This window comes from Chaetura pelagica, unplaced genomic scaffold (assembly GCF_000747805.2).
Source record: "Chaetura pelagica isolate M959 unplaced genomic scaffold, ChaPel_1.0 scaffold642, whole genome shotgun sequence".
Lineage (NCBI taxonomy): Eukaryota > Metazoa > Chordata > Aves > Apodiformes > Apodidae > Chaetura > Chaetura pelagica.
The window spans coordinates 1,501,080-1,521,674 of record NW_009952704.1 but is presented as its reverse complement, the minus strand read 5'-3'; the positions used below and the strand labels follow the sequence as shown (position 1 = coordinate 1,521,674).

General features: G+C 41.2%; 2 protein-coding genes across 2 annotated transcripts in view; both read left to right on the top strand.

Moving 5' to 3' along the window:
* Positions 1–1,362: 1,362 nt before the first annotated feature.
* Positions 1,363–9,923, top strand: LZTFL1 (leucine zipper transcription factor-like 1). The gene is made up of 9 exons (XM_009994105.1): positions 1,363–1,482; positions 1,955–2,149; positions 2,805–2,865; positions 3,722–3,790; positions 5,287–5,352; positions 5,509–5,586; positions 8,310–8,483; positions 8,961–9,064; positions 9,905–9,923. Exons 1-9 carry the CDS (start codon positions 1,406–1,408, stop codon positions 9,921–9,923), a joined length of 843 nt encoding a protein of 280 aa, XP_009992407.1. The 5' UTR covers positions 1,363–1,405.
* Positions 9,924–17,165: 7,242 nt separating this feature from the next.
* SLC6A20 (solute carrier family 6 (proline IMINO transporter), member 20) overlaps positions 17,166–20,595 on the top strand; it is a 13,752-nt gene continuing 10,322 nt past the window's right edge. The window contains exon 1 of the mRNA XM_009994104.1: positions 17,166–17,464. Within this exon, the coding sequence (XP_009992406.1) occupies positions 17,344–17,464 (121 nt within the window). The 5' untranslated portion in view covers positions 17,166–17,343. The remainder of the gene's footprint in view (positions 17,465–20,595) is intronic.

Genomic DNA, 20,595 nt, shown 5'->3' with positions numbered 1-20,595 from the left:
GGCCCCGGCCCCGGCCGAGTCGTGCGGGGCAGGGTCGGCCCGTCGACGTGCGGAGGCCGCTCCAGGGCGCGGCCGCTGCCGCCCGCCCTCCCTCCTGGGCATCCGTGCCGCCCGTGTCGGGACCTGCTGGAGGGTTTTGCGGGCCCCGGTGCCCTGGGTGCTGAGCTGCGCTGGGAGGTCACGGGCGGCTTTGGTCTGCGCTCGTTGGTTGATGTGTGAGGTTCATGTGCTTGTGTCGGTGCTGTTGGCGTCTGTCTCGCTTTCTGTCCGTAGCGAGGAGAAGCTTTTCACCTGCAGAAAACTCCTTTCCAGCAAAGAGAACGTTAATCAAACTGTTAACGCTGGAGCGTGTCCAGGGAAGGGCAGGCCCTAGAGCCCACGTCTCCTGAGGAGCAGCTGAGGGAAGAGGGGTTGTTTGGCCTGGAGGACAGGAGGCTGAGGGGAGACCTCAGCTCTCTCTGCAGCTCCCTGGAAGGAGGGTGCAGTGAGGCAGGTTTTGGTCTCTGCTGCCCAGTCACGAGCGTTAGGACAGGAGGAAATGGCCTCAACTTACACCAGGGGAGAATTAGGTTGGCTATGAGGAAGAAATTCTTTAGTAAAAGAAGTCCAGGCAGTCAAGGTCTCCTGTTCTCAGTATTGCTCATGCAGGTATCACAGTATTGCATGTTACCTGGAGCTGCCCTGCACAGCTGCATTAATGAGGACAAGGTGATCAAATCAGCTGTTTGGCCTCAGTTGCTCCATTGCTGTCTCCAGCATCAGCAGTACTAGCTCAGACACTAGGCTTGCATAGAAGGGCTAGTTAGCAGGATCTAAAAAAACCACTTATTTCTTCATTGCCCCTGGGAATATTTGTTTCTGGGCAACAGGCTGTTGAGAAATAATTTCAGATTCTCACTGAATATTATATTGGAAGTCTCAATTTTTTAACTGCAAACTGACAAAGAAGCATAAGATACTTTCCAGTGCAGTTTTGTCAGTATATCAATAAAACTTCATCATTCAGGTACTTGATACGTGTGACCATGTAATACAAAGACAAATTTATCCAAGAGCTTCCTCTCCCGTGCAGTGGTATCTGATTCTGATCCTCTCTGAATATCTCTGCTTTTTGTGACTTTCTGAGGGTACTGTTCCATGAGGACTTGCTTCCAAGTCAGTGCTGCTTTTAAAGTGGGAGCATGATGGGAGGTTTGCACATGTGAAAATACGGTTGTCTGTTGACATCCAGGTTAACAAAATGACCCTATGCAAGCAGGCGCAGAAACCAGTCAGAAAGCAAGTCTTCACAGTACTTATGCTCCTTTTCCCTTATTTCATTGTGTGTGTATTTTTGTGCTTCTGTCCTCCCCCACAGGCAGAGCTGGGCCTTAACGAGCACCACCAGAATGAAGTGGTCAGCTACATGCGCTTTGCTCGTTTCAAGCGGGGCCTGTGTCTCAAAACAGTGGATTCTTGTTTTCAGGACCTTAAGGACAGCAGGTACCAGGGGAGGGGGGTGGTGGTTCCAAGCAAGAATGAAGCAAAACACTTCAGCAACAGCTGCAGGTTTAAATGTTTTAGGGTGTATCTTTTCTCCATTTACATTTGTACATTCTTAGTGAGGAAGAAAGACCCAGTCATTTTCCAAAGGTTACAGGTCAAGTCCTTTGAAAGCTAAGTTGTCCAAACTCTTAGGGATTAAGATAGGCATTACACCTTTATAATTACCTCTGCTGTCCACACTGCACGTGATAGTGTGGCAGAAGTCCCACTGGTGTTGGTGATGTTTCCAAGAGAAAGTTTAACTACCAGGAGCGATTAGTGGTGCCATGACCACCTAATAACGACCGAGAGGGAATGTTTTCAGAAGGACGCTGCATTTTATAAGAGCAATAGCTGTGTGGTGAGGCCTCATAACAATGCAAAGTGGTGACCTTTGCCAGTTGTGACTCCTCTTGGCTGCTTTGCTCAGGCTCGTTGAGGAGACCTTCACAGTTGATGAGGTGACGGACATGCTGGATGGGCTGCGGACCATTGTGCACAGCGAAGTGGAGTCGGAGTTCATCAACACAGCTTACACCAACGTGCTGCTTCTGCGGCAGCTCTTCTCACAGGCTGAGAAATGGTACCTCAAGTTACAGACGGACATCTCCGAGCTGGAGAATCGGTAACACACCTTGGGCTGTACAGAGTGTCTGTCAGTTATGAGAAAGATGGTTTGTGTTCTTCTCCTAACCACAGAAACCTGTCCTCTTACTGTTGCAGTAATGATAGGTTGTTTTCGAGTCTTGCATCTGTAAAGTAACATGGTACAGAATAATTTCACATCTGTCAAGAAGATGTTTATATTGGTAATATTTATTGGCACTGGAACAGGCTTCCCAAGGAGGTTGTGGAATCTCCTTCTCTGGAGATACTCAAGATCTGTCTGGATGCAGTCCTGAGTAATGTGCTCTAGGCATTCTTGTCTAGTTCTGTTGGATTATCTCTAGAGGTCCCTTCCAGCTCTGAGAATTCCATTATTCCATGATATTCTTAATTGAATTAATCATTTAAGAGCAGATGAGAGGATTTGATTAAAAAGTCTTTCTGGTCTGAATAGATGTTATTTGACTCAAGCATGCTACATCATACAGTTGTAATGCATATACCATGCCATTGCAGGGCATGCTCTGTTGCATTTATTGTATTTGCATAGAACTTGATTCTGTACTCTTGCATGCAGTGAAGAGCATAGCATCAGCCTGGTAAAAAGTGTTTCATAGCATAGCTCTTTTAATAGTAATGTGATATAAATGCCTCCCTTTATTTTTCTTTTCAAGAGAACTGTTGGAACAAGTTGCCGAGTTTGAAAAGTCAGAATTTACATCTTCAAACAAGAAGGTAGGGTTTTCTTTTAATCAGATCACAATCAAATGTCATGTGGAGTCGAGACATCTTTAAAATATTTAGTACTGACTGTGTTTAAGAGAGAAAAGCAAAGAAACAAGCAAAAAACAAACCAAAACCCCCCTGCCCTTTTGAAAAATATATTTGAAAATTACTACTCCAAAAAGGAGCATTTTGCAGTTTGGCACCAAGGCTTACACTGAATTGCAGTGACTGTTTCCAGATTGTGGATTCTGCACACCCTGGATGTGTCTCATAATCCTCATCCCAAAGTTAGCCTCACCAGGGATGTGTTGGAAGGTCTACTCCTGGGTTCCTTTTCCTCTAGAAATCGGGGTAGGTCTGGGAGATTCGCTTGTCCCAAGGCTTTGACCCAAAGTCCAGAGCTGAGAAGATTCCACAACACAGATACAACTCTGGCTTATCTTGTATGATTGTGGTTGCACCTGATTTCATTTGTAGCCTGAGCATGTATTTAGTTAATATATTTTTGATTGGAATACTTAAAAGAAGAAAGTGATTTTGAGTTGCGTAAATATTTTTTCCACTTGGAATCACTCACATTTTTTCTATTTCCTGTACTTTTTTTTAAATTTTCGTTGCTGCAGCATTGATGGTCTTTTGTAAATTCAAATTTGCAATCCTTTTATGTCTCTATGCAGTGTATTTGGTTAACTTTAGCTGGAAGTGAATGATATAACTTAGAAGCCAAGGTATCAGTAAAAATGAACTGGAAATAAAGGGCCATTCTGAATTGAGTGTCAATTGTTATTTTACAGACTAAAGGAATACCTTTCTTCCTTCTAAAAATCTGTATAATTAAATTTTTTAACCTTTATTGTTTATTTAGCCCAGTACAGATCTCATGAAACCAAAACTGGCTCCGTTAAATGAAGGTGGGTCAGAGCTGCTCACCAAGGTAAGAACTTGTCTGTTTGTGCCGATGTGATTAATGACCATTCTGCTTATTCAGCTGAACTGGAGAGCTGTACAGTAATATATGTATATAATGTGCCTGTCATTATGTAGACATCAAGGTAGTGTGCCCCACAATGTGAAGTGAAATGCTAACAAGTTAATAAATATTGAAAAGCATCTTAAATTTATTGTGCTGTTCTGGTTTCTAGTGTGTATTGCAATAGTGAACACTTTTTGGCCTTTGTAATTATTTATTATTCCATGTAATGAGATAAATTAGTAGAAAAGAGTATTTAGTATGTTCCATGTAGTTGGCTGGTTTTCTAATGAGGAAATAAATTAAATTATGTAGCTGGCTGAAATTATTAGGTTACTGGCCATTTTCTGTATCACTCAGAGGCAATCCTGTTACAGTTCAGTCTTTGTTTTTGTTAATTGGTTAAAGTCCTCCTAAATAAACAGGCACTTCAAAAAGTTGGAATTTACTGGTTTTGAAAATGTCTGATTTTTTCATTTGCTACAGATTTTCAGAATTACAAAGCACATTCTAGTAGTTAATGTTACTGATAATTTTTATTAGCTATTGAACTCATTTAGTTCAACTGCACTTTTAAAAAAAGCCACACTTCTTACAATGTGTTTTTATGTTCTGGGCAGTCAAGAAATCTAGCAAGGAGTGGTGTTCTGTCTTCTAACCTCCATTACCAAAATGGTCCATCAAGATAGCTGAAGCATTCAAGAATTCAGACATATTTTACTTGTAGATCGATGTAATTGTCTTTCAGAAGTAATCTCAAAATCTTTTTCTACGCCCTCCCTGGAAGTGTTCAAGGCTAGGCTGGATGGGCCTTTGAGCAACTTAATCTAGTGCAAGGGGATTGGAACAAGATGATCTTAAAGGTCCTTCCCAACCCAAGCCACTCTATGAGTCTGTGATTCATAACAGTGTTTTATTGAATATGTGCATCTCTTGCCTTTTTTATTTATTTTTTTCCTCAAAAATATTTCAGAGTTCATCTGGTGAATTTATTCTGATATAAAACATGATTCCTTCCTGTGACACTGAATGTTTTATGCAGTTATCTGGTGTTTGTCTCTTAAACAAAAGCTATGAATAAATTCTTATTTGCCTGTCGATTGAAAAGACAAATGATGGGCAGCAGTGAGATTTGCCTTTCTGAACATGCAATTTTCTTTATCTGGAATCCTGGTGCTAACAAGATCTGAGCTCACTAATCTCTATTCAGTAAAGCATGTGCCAAACTTAAATGAACCATCCTATATATTACAGTAGAATTGGAAACTTTAATTTCTTACTGACTCAGGCAGGAAACAATAAATAAACAAATTGCTGATTTCTTAGAAAGGCCATTTTCATAGTCATTTAGAAGCTTGTTTGCTTTCCTAAGCTATGGAGTGTGTTTGCTTACTTGAAATATTTGGAAAATTCAAAGTAGCACAAGAGTGTTCACAAACTTCTTCTTTGTTAACCCAAAGACAGTTGCCTGTCTTCAAGAAGAGAATGAAAAATTGAAGGTCAGACTCAAGACCATAGAAACACAGGTAAATTCCCTGTAAGCTTGGATACTTAGTGCTGTTTACATATTTTTAAAAGTGTGTGTGTATATAGATAGATAGATAGATATAAGTATCCTATGGTTATTATTCTTATCAAATTTAAATATGTTTCTGAGGTTTTACACTTTCAATGTATCACAGGCTACAGCTGCCCTAGATGAAAAGTCCAAACTAGAGAAGTCACTGAGGGATTTACAGATGATCCAAGGAGATCAAAAGGTAAATATAATTGATTCCCCCCCACCCCCCAAATCTGTTTAACACCACTGTTGCCTGTATGTCTAAAAAGTTGGTCTGTATGGTGTGTTTCATTTCTGGCAAATGCAAAAGTTCAAGTTAGTATCATCATGTTCCCTCTGACATTGTTCCTGCTGGTCTGTCAGCAGATAATCCAGAACATTAGCTGATTTTATGATATGAATTTTGTGTCACTTAAGCCATGATAAATTATTATCAGAAAGTATTATTCCAAATATTATCAGAAAGTAATATTCCAGAGTTCATCTTTTCAGAGGTGATATTTGTATTAACAGCTGAAAATCTATTTATGTTTGTTTCTTCCCATTTACTAATGAAAGAATGCTTTCTAACCTGGTTTTTATAGCAACAATAAAACACTAATTCTTTCAAGCATTTGTCACACTTGATATTGACACGAACAAGCCCGACTTGCTCCTTCTCCAGACTTTAAAAACCTAAAATACTTACATTTAATTGTTCTATATTCGTAAGCATCAATTTAAGTTTTGCAACAAATGTCAGTGATAAAGGATCACATGACATATTTTATATTTTTATGTAGTTCTACTCATACGAGCCTACTGTCAAAAATTATTTACTGTTTATTTTTACTACTTGAGGTTCTTAATCGTTTTTTTAAAACAAGGATTCAAACATGATTAAGTTGCTGCTGCGGAGAAAAAAAAACCTGAGAAGGTATAAATCGTGCAGGTTGACACAGATAAGTCTGTTATGGTCACCTTAGTATTTTTTTTTTAAATTGTACCCTTATTTTGTCAATAATCAGAATTTCCTGAAGTTTTTGTCTTGTGTGATTTGTTTCTTAAATTGAAAATGTTTCAGTTCAAACTTTTAACAAGATGAGAACACTGCATTATTTTAAGACACCAACTTTTTAGTTTCTGCAGTATTTACAAGTTTGGAAGTGAAGCTCAATATCATAAAATATTTCCATATATTTTAATTTTCATATTTTAATCCTGATTTCTTTTTATTTTGCTTTCTAACTGGTTTATGGTATGTACTCAGCTTTCTTCATATGTTTTAATTTTATTTAGTGACTTTCAGAATCTATTCAACAGTATTATTTAATGTGGTACTTGAATTATCAGTCATGGCAAATATTTTTTTTATCTGTTTTGTTAAGCCTTACATTATTAAAGGTTTAAAATATTAAACGTGTTTATTAAATCCTGGATAATAGTGTTTGTAGTTTAAAAGACTGGAGCCAAATCTCCTAATTTTCTGGTTAAACATGAATGGACCTCAATGTCAGGGCTGCTAAGTATCTTCAGCTTTCATGTCCTAATTTGCTCTCTATAATCTGTCAGTTTCTTCTGCAGCTTTTACATTTTCTGTTAACAGACATATATATGTTGTTGAAACTAGCTGGTAGATATAGAACTGAAATGCACTACTTTATTTATTCACTTAATGTATTAGTTGTTTGGAAAAAATGCCAAATTTTATCTGGTTTCACTCCGTATTTTAATGAGTGCCAGTAACGTCATATGAATGCAATTCCTAATTAAAGGAATAGTTTTCAAATTCTTTGGACAAATGACTTCCCAATCACAATGGTTCTTCAAGGATCAACTCTTATCGCAGCAGGTTTCTACCTTATTTTTTAAAGTAGTTTAATATGGTTCCACACACTAAGTGTGAATCCTGGTTTGGGAGTGACTGCTTGTTGGGTCACTTTAGCTTTGAGGATTTAGAGTTTTGTACACAATTGATTTATACTACAGTTTAGATCACTGTTCTGATCTGAAACAAATAATGTAATGTGGTGCCTTTCAGCATCGCAGCCTTGACTTCTGTCTCAAAATTCAAAATAAGCTTTTTTTCGTACAGGTACTGTTACCAAGTGGTTTCCTATGAATGTGGTGCCTTTCAGCATCGCAGCCTTGACCTCTGTCTCAAATCTTACCTTTCACATAGAAAAAGGAGCAGAGCTTCCTTAGTATTAGATTTTTGTTGTTTTTAAAGTGCTTCTGGTTCAGCCTCATCCTGAGTCATTATACTTTTGAGAGGTTGAAGTCGAGCTTTTAAACCTGAAACGGTTTTTTAAAAACGGAAATCCTTAGAACAGATTCAGGAATATGATGTTTTGTGACCCAGGACTGATGGTCCAGAAGAGTTTGGGTTGTTTATTCTCACATGGAAATAGGGAAGTTGCTTCACAAGCAACTGTAAAAGCTCTTTTTGAAAGGTCTCTGAGAACAGTGCAATATCAATGCCTGTTAATATAAGCCTTAACGCTTTTATCCTTTCCTACCCTGTGTTACACTAATGGTTTTTTTTTTAAATGCCTGTGCTATTTTAGCTGCTTTAGAAGTACATTATAGCATAGACATTCAGGCTTTAATTTACTATTTCTGTATGCTCAATAGCTCCTTGTGATATGCTTCATCCTGTGACTTTACCTGATTTTTAAAGAAGTACAAGAATTTGAAATCTCAACTTGGCAGAGAAGCCATTCCAGCCATCTCTAAAATGCATTTATTAACAATTTTTAAAATTGTACTTTTAAAGTTGGTGCTTTAACTTAAAAATTACTTCTAATTTAGACTTTATGGGAATAGCACAAGCAGAACTATTAAAAAATAAGGTATTCCCACTTTAACTGGAATTTGGCACTTGACATTTAAAATATTTCTTCTCTTGCATTTGACATATCTTAAACATTTCTTCTTTTGAAGGCTGATGCAAACCAGGATATCACCGAGCTGGAGAATAAAGTGGCAGCTTTGAAATCCCAGTTTGAGAAGACTCTGAATGACTCTACTGCAAACCAGAAATTCTTGGAAGAGAACTTGATGACAACAAAGCATGACTTGCTTAGGGTTCAGGATCAGCTGTCCACAGCTGAAAAGGTTAGCATGTTATTGTTAGGTAAAGGTGACATCCTTACTCACGTTTTCACTGCTTAGTAATTTAAAAGGCAAACGCTACAGGATGCGGGACTTACTGATCACAATTTTGCCAGTGTGGTTTTGTTATTCAGTGGAAAAACACATTGTACATAACACAGCAAAACCACAACTAATAGTGTGAATATAACTAGGTAACTTCAAAATTGCACGTTTGTCTGCATAGAAGTTTTTGAATGAAAAGTGTATACACAGTCTTCAGAAGACTTTTATCCTGCTTTCATTAGAAAATATAGCTTGTGTTTCTCTGCCTTTCTCAGTAATATTTGAATCTGCTAGCTGACTTACCTACATTTAAACAAGTTAGAGAAGCTGTTATTCTGAAACTTGAGGAGGAAAAGCAAGTGATCTTTTTAAAGAGGCATATTTAGCCTAGTCTTTACAATATGTAAATAATATGTTGGTGTTGTTATTACTTAGGAATTGGAGAAGAAGTTTCAGCAAACAGCTGCCTATCGCAACATGAAGGAGATTCTCACTAAGAAGAACGAACAGATAAAGGATCTACGTAAGAAGCTTTCCAAGTAAGTGGTGCTCTTCTCTCTGTCCAAATTGGATCCATATTCTGGATCCGTGTTCTACTCCCATTTTGGTTTTATAACTGTGAAGCTTCCTATGTAATATTGGAATATGCACTCTTTTTAAGGGAAAATGTATAGTCTACTTTGAAATTTCTAGTTGGCTGTTGCCTGATTTTTGACAAGCCAATCCTTCTAGTGGATGCCAGGTGAATAGGACTGATGTGTGTAACAGCAGCTACTCTCAGTGATGAAATAATTTAGTATGGAGAGAATACAAAATATTAATGGATGTAGTAGGTAACCCCCCAGGTGCTACACACAGAGATACAGATTGCAGATATACCAGATGCTTCAGCATTATCTTATTTCTTCCATGCTTGTTTATGAGAATGAGAAGTCCACGGAACGCAAGCAGGGTTAGGCCTGTGTTGAGGAAAGAAAAATGCACCCTGGCCATTCTATTGCGTAGAAGACTCTCATTCTGCAAATGCTAAGGGAGCTTTGGCAACATGGGTTGCCTTACACCTAAGTTGGAAGAGGACTGAGGTGGAACTTAAAACTTCTCTTTAAGCTCCTACCTGTATTTTGTGATTTGTGGTTAGGTTCCTGCTCATTCCCTCATCTACTGTTTGATAAACTGGCCAATTTTAAATGGAGATAATAGTCTAAAAAGTATAAACCTTTGTCTGTGCCCTAGGTCGTACGCTGAGCTTTGACAGGAATGTGTCACTAGCAGCAGCAATTTGTTGCTTGGGTTTCATGTTTTCTTTAGAGAAAAAATGTCTCATATTTTTTACTCTTGTTCTAATTATTATATTTGTGTTTATCTTTTTTACTCCTCAGATATGAGCCAGAGGACTAAAACACCAGGAATATCTGATCTATCAGAGGCTGCCGTAGATAAAAAAATGTAGACTGATACTATTTTTTGAAAATCTTTGTTTTGAATAGTATAATTTTTGCTTCTAGTGCTTAAAAAACTTTTTATAAATACTGATAAGATGCTGAAACTCCTATCTTACTCCTTATAAACCTACAGTTTATAGGTATTCATTACTGTAGTCATGTCTTTAGTTGTTAACCATTGATATTCCTTGAGAAATAGCAAGCAAGCTTATTGAAGAACTGAAACCATTCTCTGCAAATAAAGGAGTTTATTTTTGTAAAGAAAAGAAAAAAAGACAAAAAATAAACATCAGAGGTTTTTTTGATGTCTTTGAAGTGGAAACTCCCGTTGTTACTTTTGTATAGTTAATGTAGCCATGGAGTGGCATTGTATGTGGAAATTGCATCAGTAGGAGGAAAAAAATAAATGTGCTGGTTCTGAAATATTATTTGATACTGGACATCTCATACCTCAGCAAAACGTGATCTATAACATTTTGCTTGAGGGTGTTCATTAGATAGTAAGGTAAATATGCTTTGTAGCAGAAGTGCTGGACCCTTTCAAATAAAGCCACCAATCAGAGTTATAGTTTTTCACTTGAATTTGTTTAAAACAAATTTGAACACCAGAATACAGTACTTGCCAGTACTCTTAGCTTCAAGTTTATAATCTGAAAAAGCACGGGAAAGTTGCTAATGGAGCAGCTTTCTTGGGAAGTAAGTTATCTTTAGATATTTTCATCTTTCCCTATTGTAACCTCACCAGAGAACCTCTTCCTTCTCCCAACTCTTGCTTGTGCTCCTTTGTCTTGCGTTTATCTGGAAGCCTCTTAGTACTGTATTCTACTTGTTCATCTGTCCCTGTTTGTATGTATGTTGTATTTATTCCAAATAAACCATTCTGTTTTCAAACACTTTATCTTTAAGAAGCTGGTTTTTTAATAGGAATATTTTGTATAGCTTTTTTTTTTTTTTTTTTTAATATCTGTAGAAATCAGACCAGTAGAGAATCTTGCTAGGAATGCAAACATGTAAGTTACAGATTGGTGCCCAAAGGCACACCACGTCAAACAGTTGTTTGGCTGTACACAGCCATTTGTACACACAAGTGTACCAGTGGCAGGGCTGGGAAAGGGCTGGCGTGGATGTGTGGATGTTACAGAAACTGGCATTTCAGTGTTTGTCTCAGCAGCTGCTTGAACTGAAATGGATCGTTTTTTTCTCATTCTTTCTTAGATGGGCAAAGCTGTTAAAATTCCTCAAGCAGTGATGCTCCGTTCAAACCTGCCATACTTTTGCAGTCTATAAATTCTTTTGTTTTCCTTTTTCCCCCACTGGTTAAGCAAGGTTGTCTGAGATAAAAGTCCTGTGTCTGTAGCATGATATTATTGCTGTAGTGTGATAGGGCTTCATGGGCATATTCCTCATGCAGTGTCAGGTAAATTAATGAAAGGTATTATTTTGCTCCTTGTACAGTCACTAAAATGTTATGTTCTTAATAGGAATGTGCCAAAGAGCTTTCTGGCCTGTGCTTCCTCAAATCAGTTATGCTGAAACCAACAGGTGTACTTGTCTGGGTGAATATTGTGTCTGTTTTTGTAATGACACTGCTTTTAATGAGCTTAATTATTGTTTCTAAAATGTTAAGCAAAGGGTGAAGAAAGGCATGATTTACCCATCAAAGAGGACATGGAGAATTAGACAGTAGCTATTCTCTTTTTCTTGAGATAGGTGAAGTACTCTGAAGATGAAGGGGACAGCTGAACCTCACCTGATTGTGTCAGATGTTTCTAAAACTTCACTTCTTTCCTTGAACTGTAAATTCTAGTTCTGCTTTTACCAGCCTTTGTTTTTCAGAAGTCCATTATACTGATCAAATGGACATAATCTGTTGTGTGTTGTTTGTTGGTTGTGTTGGTTTTTTTTTCATTTCAGCTGTTAATTGCTTAGTTATGCCTGAAAGGAATGTTTAAAAAGAAAATGTCTCCCTAACTGGTTGATCTGCAGGAAGCAAATCTCTTTCCAGCTGGGTGGGGTTTTTTTGCTCACAAACTGAAGTGTATTTTCTATGGGAATGAAATCCAGGCAGCTCAGTTTAGCTAGTATTGATTCTGACAGCTAACAAACAACCCTGTGCTGTAATGGTAACTTGAGTTCAGCAGTTGGTCATTAACAAATGACCCAGCAGTTCTGCCTGCTACCTTCTTAACGAGACAGTGTGTTACCTGATGTTCTTTAGCTGCTCATAAAGTACTTCTTATTCGTTTTTTCTCCTGTGGATAGTAGCTTTGCTTTTTTTAATGTTCTAGGATGAGTATTAATGTATACCACTTAAACTTGCAAGTACTCCTCTTTACTTGATAGACCAGTGTAAAAAAAGTGGCAATTTGGACATTTCCCACATACTTTACTTTTGGGAAATCCAAAGTGCCAGGCACTTAGATTTCAGTTTAGCTAGAAAGTTCTTTAGATTTCTCAGTCAGACTTCCCCCTTCTGACATAATCAAGGAGTGCTCTTGGCTTCTCTCTGATACCTCATGCTGTCAGACCACAGTCGAATGGTTCTTACTCCCTCAGGAAACAAACATGAATCATCTTGTGATGTCACATGGCCAAATGGATCAAGCTGAAGTCTGAGCTGCTCTAGGAGGCCAGGCATTTTAGAACACATTGCAAAACAATGTTATTTGATGATAAGTTTGTATGTCAGCAGGTAAGAATTACCATTATTATTATTATAATAAATGTTTCTAACTAGTTTTGATCAGAGAATGTGCCCACTGGAATTACCCTGTGAATGTGAAAACATTGGCCCAGGATTCCTGGTCTGCTCTGACCACCTACAGAACTCTCCCTGAAGGTGCCTAGATACCCTGAAACATTAAGCAGCCTGTTTGGAGTCAACTCTTCTCCTAATAAAGGTGGGTTGGTACATGTAATTCTGTTTCAGCAGTCTTAATATCTAGAGGCTTTAAATTTATTTTTTTTTAATTACTCTTTTTAGGAACCTGTTAATGTAGTGCCTTGGAGTGTCTTTTGTAAGCAATGGTGATGAGGAGTGGTTGGTGCAGGACGCTGACAGGGCTGCTCAAGACTGGCAGCTGCTGGTGAGCAAGAGAGCTGCCCGGAGACCTCCCGGACCTGCAGGCAAGCTTTGACTGAGAGAAAGTGAGAGCTGGAAGAAGACAAGCAAAATAACTGAATAGGCCCGATATCCTTTTGATTTTAGTGAGGTCCCAGTTTGTGGCTCTTTGTTTTACACAGGCAGGTTCTGAAATCTGGGTGAATTCTGTGAATCGGAACTGTGTTGAGTGCAACTTGGAGGTACAACTCTGTAAAACCCCACAGTTAGAAGATTGGTAGAGCTGTGGTGATAAAGAAAAGAAAGGAAAATAAAGGAGATACTCTTCTCAGACATCCGTTCTCAGGGATAAGGCCTTCTTAAAGATGTTTTATATTCTTGATCTCTGGAGACTGAAGTAGTGCGAAACAGTTTTAACAGTGATTAAGGGGCTGGATGTGACTTCAGAGTACAGACCACAAAGGCATTATCTACAGTTTGGAACCCAGAAACAAGCAGTAGTGGTGAGCTGGAAGGAATAATTGGAATCCTAATAACTTCTCAGAGAAGCAACAGCGATTTCCAGTTACAGGTAGAACAATCATACAACAGTTGTCAAAGACCTGGAAATCCAGCTCGATTTTTTAATTTCTCCTAAATTAAAGAAACATGGAGCTTAGCACAGCAATTCTGGACAATGAATCCAAGCAGAAAAAACACGTGTGGGCTGCAACTCTCTTGGCTGTATATCTTCTTCCTGTGATACCATCACTAAACATTTGCAGAGGTTGTAGAGGCTCTTCCATAGCTTCCCTTTGATACACCTCTAATATACTAACAGCCAGCACTTTTCCATTGGGATGGAAATGCCTCCAGCAATGGAAAATACTAAGTGCCAGAGCTAGCTCCCACTGATGCTTTGATCCCCTCCTATATGTCTGGCTCACCAAGGCAAGTGCAGAAAGTTTATTTTTAAAGCTAGGGGTTATAGTCATGCACTTGGATCACAACAGCCCCATATGACATTACAGGCTTAGTGGCTGGAAAGCTGCCCAGCAGAAAAGGACCTGGGCCTGCTGGTTGAGAGCTGGCTGAATATGAGCCAGCAGTGTGCTCAGGTGGCCAAGAAGGCCAACAGCATCCTGGCCTGCGTCAGGAATAGTGTGGCTAGCAGGGGTAGGGAGGTGGTGGTGCCCCTGTTCTCAGCATTGGTGAGGCTGCACCTCGAGCACTGTGTGCACTTCTGGGCCACTCACTGCAGGAGGGATGTTGAGGTGCTGGAGCATGTCCAGAAAAGCAGCTGGTGCAGGGTCTAGGGAGCAAGTCCTATGATGTGGTGCTTAGGGACATGGTGTAATGGTGGACTTGGCAGTGTGCTAGGTTAATGGTTGGACTCAATGATCTTCCAACCTGAATGATTCTATGATGCTGTGTTAGATGTAGCATAATCAAGTCCAGGCTACCTGGTGGAATTATTCCTTCTTCCCTTGTTTCTGTCTCTTTTGGCAATAGATCTGTTAAGCTTCTCTCCTACCCTCAAATCATGGTCCCCAACCTGTTGCTAGGACTCCAGACTGCCTTTCTGCTTGTGTTTTAAGTAGCTGGGAGAAACACTTGGCTTCTTATTGTGCTGGTGTCAAAAGACACAAGCCCACGATTTTTGGTTGGTTCCTTCACCCAAGTTCTTCCAGTTTTGCTTCAGTGAGAAATGGGATTCTCTGTTGTGTTTACCAGCTTCTCGTTACATTTACATAGGGCAGTTCTCATGCTGTCCCACTGGTCCCTGACCTGCTGTGAAGATGAACCTCTACCCTTTCACACCCACTTTTCCAAAACCCCACACTCTCACATTTGTTAAGTACTGGGGAAAATAATTACCTTCTAATCCTTCTTTGTCATGACCAGTGAAATGATCAGAAGTTCTTGCATGTGTCTATTAGAGGCTTATCTTTGTCCCTGCAGATAAAGCCCAAATCCTTGCCCAACCCAAAGCAAAGTTCAAAGGAGATGAAATCTTGAATGGCATCAGAAATAACATTCTGATTATCTGAGGTGTTTAAGGGAAGTCCCACAGGAAGAATCCTTAAGTGGTATTTGTTTCAGTACCTTCCAGTATATTTACAGTCTGTCTCACGAGGAGCCACTGGATGACAGGCACTTTGCTGGCTGCCTAAGGGTATGACTGCCTTTAAAAAAAAGCTCATAATAGTTTGTGATTTGAGCTGCTTTTGAGACTGCAATTTGTGAGAGAGAGAAGGATTAATTTCATTGCATCTGAACTTCCTTATCTGGCCTGACCTGAGCCAAGGACACAACACCTCTGTGCTTTCACAGTCTCCACAGTCCATTTGTGAACTAGTTTGAAATGTAATGGGAAGTACGTACAGAGCCAAGGAAATGTTTAACTTGATTCTACTCACCAGTAGCAGTAATCCATTCACACAGAAGCATCCCAAGTGTTGTGCTATTTTTTAAGCTGTCCTGCCTGCTGTATGAATGCTGTAAGTTATTTATAAGCATCATCTGTGATAAATCCCACAGGAAGCGATGGACATTGACCTTTTTAATAATTTATTTTTTATGTTATTTTTAATAATTTGCAGAAGTTTTTTTGATGTGGGATGGTTTTGCACCTGTAGCTGCTCAGTGTGTCTCATTCAGTTTAATAGCTTGTGGACCTAAAATTGCCTTAGGTTATTCCTTCCAGCAGAATTCAGGGTTCCCCATGAGGCTTGCTTCCAGGGCTGGCTGGCATGTTGCAATTCTGTGGGCAAGACAGGAACAGTAAGAATGTTGCAGAAGAGCCACAAGCTCCCTCAAAACTCTACTCTGGGAGGTTTGGCAAACTGATGTTTTCCAATTACAACCTCCATTTCCAGCAGCACTAAAACAAGTTGTAAAGAATGGATTCACTTACAGAAGATGCACAAACTTTTTGCAATCACCTTTTATAACATGCAAAAAAAGTGATGTCCCACTTTGTGATTTTGCTGCTGCAGTTGGCTTGTCAGCAAGTCCCCCAGAGTGGTCCTACTGGTCTCAACAACCCTGCAGGACACACTCTGCAATTTGGGCTCCTGTCCAAAGGCCCCGTGGTAGAGGTTCTCACCCATACTTGGTGAGATGTTGGAGCAGGATGCACAGCACTGGCAGGGAGCAAGTTACTGGCACTGGAGGAATGGGACTGACAGCAGCTGGGCAGGTCTTACCTGTAAAATGGACCCGAATGGCAACCAGTCCTGGTGTTAAAGACTCCAGTCTTTTAGACAAAAAGAGGAAGCTGACTCTTTGGACTTTCTCAGCTCCTTTGTATTCCTGTGGACACTGCTGGTAGACTCCTTCAGTGGGAGACCTGCCTGAAGGGGTTGAGCTCAAAGTGTACCTTGGCAGGGGCCCAAGCACACAGGGTTCATGTTCAGACCTGACATCTCGGTGTGTGTTCAGATGACCCAAAGGCCTCCTAAGTCCTTCTGCCTCCACAATGGGCCAGAGGCACCTTTTCCTAGTGGTCTTTATATATCTTTGGTCCCTGCTGCTTAACAGTATTTTTTAAATGGCAAAAAAAAATCAGGAAAGTTCATCTGCAGCAGTGGGGTTGAAGACTGGGTTATTTTGGGTGCTCACACAGTGCTTGTAGAGGGAGGGTAGAGTTCCTGGAGGGTCAGACTGGAGTGTTGTACTTGAGGCTGCAGCAGGCTGGGGACATGCATGGCTGACAGGAACTGTTTCAAGGCCGCTTTTGGAACTGCAAAGTTCTCTGGGCTGGTTGGGGAGAGCACCAGGGTGCAAGTGATGGGATGTCTGAGGACCTGTTTAGGGCATGGGACTCTGGGAACAAAAGACAGATCTGACAATCACCAAGTCCAGTCTTAATAGTCTGGGAACCCTTTCCCCTGTGCTATCAAACCTAAGCTGGTGCCACGTACACAAATGCGCCTTCCAGGGAAGAGAGCCCTCTGAGGAAGGAGTCTTCCATTTCCAGAACCAAGCTGTAGTTCCATCCCTGTGTCAAGTTGGCATGTGAGCCGATAAAAACCCCTGGGCTCACATCCTTCCCAGAAATGCCAGTCAAAACCCAAGCAGCTATTCACCCAAAGTACCAATTTTATAGTTCTGCGTGTGTGTCTATAATCTATTTACCAGCATTCCTACTTCAGTATGTGCCTGTTAATAAGATTAGTAATTGAAAAGCTTGATAGGAATTGGCAAGCACAGCTCCTCCGCCTTTCCCTCCCCTCCAAGCCGGGCTGGCGTGGAGTCTGAGGCAGGGCTGGCAGAGCACCTGAAGGAGGGCAGGCACGAAGGCTCTGCTGGAACCTCTGCCTGCAAGGAGGCAATGGAGAAATCCCGGCCGCTATGGGACAACCCCCTGCAGTTCATTTTTGCCTGCATTTCCTACGCTGTGGGGCTGGGAAATGTGTGGAGGTTTCCATACTTGTGTCAGATGTACGGAGGAGGTAAGTGCGGCTTATGTTTCTCGCTTCCCTCAAGGAGGAGTGTGGCAAGCTTTAAATCCAAAAGTATGTTGTCCGTGCCAATGCCCTGTCCACCAAGCAGGGCCTGGGGCAGAGTCAGGCTTTTTGTTGGTCTGCAGACTTTTCTATTGCTGCTTTATTTTACATATTCTTCAGCATGAGACTTTCACCTGACAGCTGCCCAATACAGCAGCTTTCATTTCCTTGAAGTGCAGTGCAACAGTGGCAAGGGCCATGTTTTCTGCAAGAGTGGAGGTAGAGTGAGAGATGTAGGACCACATGGTATTAATATATTGCTTTCTTGCCCTGTTGAGCCACTCTGAAGGCATCAGAAACTAGTTCAGCTCCTTGTTAGTTCACTTGGAGCGCATTGAGAAAGGGAAGTGCCTATGCCAATTCCAGGATCGGCTGGATTCTGTCAATTTGCTGTCATTAGTGTTGGCTTTCATATGAAACCTTACCTTAGGAAGTGATAACTTGGCTGCAATTCTGCCCTCAAGTTGGCTGAAACTCCTTAATTATCAGGAGTTGCACAGCTAAAGCCTCCTGGGAAGCTTTGAAAATGGGGAATAAATTGGGCTCCAGAAAAACCCAAGCTCTTTGGAAGATTGTCCTTCTTCTAGGTCCAAACAGGAGAAAGATGTCTGTATCACACCAGCCACAGATACTCTTCCTTAGAAATCAAAATTCAGTTGATTAATTAAAACCCAACACTGGTAATCTTTTATAATATACAGCTACCACTAGTTAATGACCATGTCTTGAATAATCCTTATAACAAGCCTCTTTTTATCGGACATCTCAGTGTCATACTGTTGCTTGTACCTTATCGGTTGTTGTAGTGTTGGACCCACCTCAGCTGCATATTAACTGACATGATGAGCACCTGCCTCATCTGCTTCTGGTCTGCCTCTGCCTTCTCTTCCCTTCAGGAAGAAACACACCGAGATGCTTGGGTGCTTCTTTGCTTGTTTTCTCTTTGTTTTGTTGGCTTGTAGCTTAGCTCTAAATGCACGTTGGGTGGTAGGAGTTGGTTCATGCTGATTGTTGAAAAGTCAGCTTGGTCCTAGGACTTCATCAGAGCTGCTCAGTGGGATCAGGTCAGAAAATTAAAGCTATAATACACTGGGTGAAATCACAGTAGAAGCTAGATGCTGCAGTAACTGAAGTTTTCTTACATGTTTCAGACAGCAGAGGAGAGAGACATGCAGTAATTCCAGATGTATTCCTCTATGCAGATGCTTTTGAGAGTAAGGACTTCATGTCTGACAATGGACTCTAGCATAATGCAAGTGTTTCTGCACGCAGCTAAAATGCCCGTGATGAGTTCACTAGCAGCCTGTCTTGGCAGACACCCTGAAGGACAGCAAAACTCAGACACTGGGGTCTTTGTGTGATTTATCCTCTTACCGGCCATCAGTAGGATTTCATCATGGTGAAAATTATCTGAAATGTAGCCAAAACTGGAACACTTGATTCACAAAAAAAACCCAAAAGACTCAAAGCTAAGTATTTTCTGAAAAGCATGTTTCAATTAGTAGTTTCTCCATTGCTTTTGCCCTCCTTGGTTAGATTTTCCAGAGGAGAGACAGCTCTCCCTCCTGTGAAATTAAAACTCCTGACAGCAGGCTTTGCTTTCCTAATTGTTTTTCACCACCCTCTTAGAAAGGATTCGGTGGCTTTCCAGGGGCCTGCAAAACCCATGCAGTCAAAACATCTTTTCAGGAGCTTAAAAGCTGGATAAGGAAGGCACTAGGCTTAGGGGGTTTGCCAGCAACTGCTTGTTTGGCATCTTCCTTGTAGAAAAGCACAAAGCCAGTGTCTGTCCTGCCCAGCAGAGCCCTTATGGCTGATGGTGCTCATAAACAGGGTATTTGCAGACTTTACAACCTCTCCTGCCTTTCTGTCCATCAGCATCTTGCCTCCTTCCTCTTGCTTATCTCTAGAGAGCTTGGTCTGAGCAGACCCAGGGGGGTTCAAACCTTGTAGCTGTATTTCTCCTGTCTATATGCAGGCTGGGCCAGGCCAGAGCAATGCTGGGATGGGTGTACAGCAGGATGGGTGCTCTGCAGCTCCCACCCCTGAGCGGGGAGGCCCTGGGCACCAGGTGGGATAGTGAGCAGGGGCAAGGGTGCTGCTGGCCAAGCAAGGTGCCTTGAGCAGACCTGGGCCATGTTCCACAGGCTGTGCCAACTGCGGGGGGTGTCTGGCCTTGGGCCTGTGTCTGTGAATGATCGACACTGTGGGGAGCAACACTTGGGTGTAAATGAGCAGGGAGGTCAGTGGGGCTGTGCTGGTTCCCAGTGGTTAAGGAGCTGTTTCATGCTGCTGCCCTGAATCACTTACATGAGACGTTGTGGTTCAACCCTTTAGAAAAAGTAGCACCAGCAGCAAGACTGAAGTGCAAACAGGGTGCAGAGTAGGGGGCTTAGCCCCGGCACCCCCGGCTGTGGGGGGACACTGGGGTGAAGAGCAAGCCTGGAGGCACCCCTCTTCCTTGTAAGGTGGCAAAGCCATTGCCAAGAATGTGGTGAGGCTGCTTGGAGAGTGGAAGAGCCTTTGCAAAGGGCCCAATGCTGATTCCCCCAGCAGTGTGTGGCAAAACTCCTCTCAGCGACTGCTGGGGCAGCTCACACCTTGCCAGGACGGAGCAGCTGCGGGAGCTCTTAACCCTCAGACAGCTCCCTTGTGCCATAGGAAGTTATCTAACAGACTAACAAAGGGGTTGTTAATTACCGGAGAGCTGGCAGGTGGGAAATTAATTCCCAGAATAAACCGGATTTTTGCTTGATGTTTATTTCCAGTTCTTTCCCTCAGTCACTGCCCAGAGTTCATTCCGCTGCGGTGCTGCACCGAGCCCATTGCAAGGAATGTTAATACTGCAGATTAAATCCTAAAGAAGAGATATTGACGTAAATATTTTTGGCTTGCTGTAAAAAGGGAAGCAGGAAAGCCTTCACAAAAATCCAGCTTTTGACTCAGTCAGCAGCTCTTTCTAAAGCGAGTCCCAAGTCGAGGACAAGGATTTTTTTATTTTTTTCCCAGCAGAAATTTAGGCCAAAGCACATCCTGGTTGCCAGGTGGGAAAGTCCTTTGCCTTCCCTTGCCACCTG

Bases quoted from the DNA above. Each gene is read 5' to 3' on its own strand.
- LZTFL1 (XM_009994105.1), top strand. From the start codon at position 1,406: ATGCGCTTTGCTCGTTTCAAGCGGGGCCTGTGTCTCAAAACAGTGGAT. The intron at 3,791-5,286 runs GTAAGAACTTGT...GTTAACCCAAAG, and splicing joins GGTCAGAGCTGCTCACCAAG to ACAGTTGCCTGTCTTCAAGA. The intron at 8,484-8,960 runs GTTAGCATGTTA...GTTATTACTTAG, and splicing joins AGCTGTCCACAGCTGAAAAG to GAATTGGAGAAGAAGTTTCA.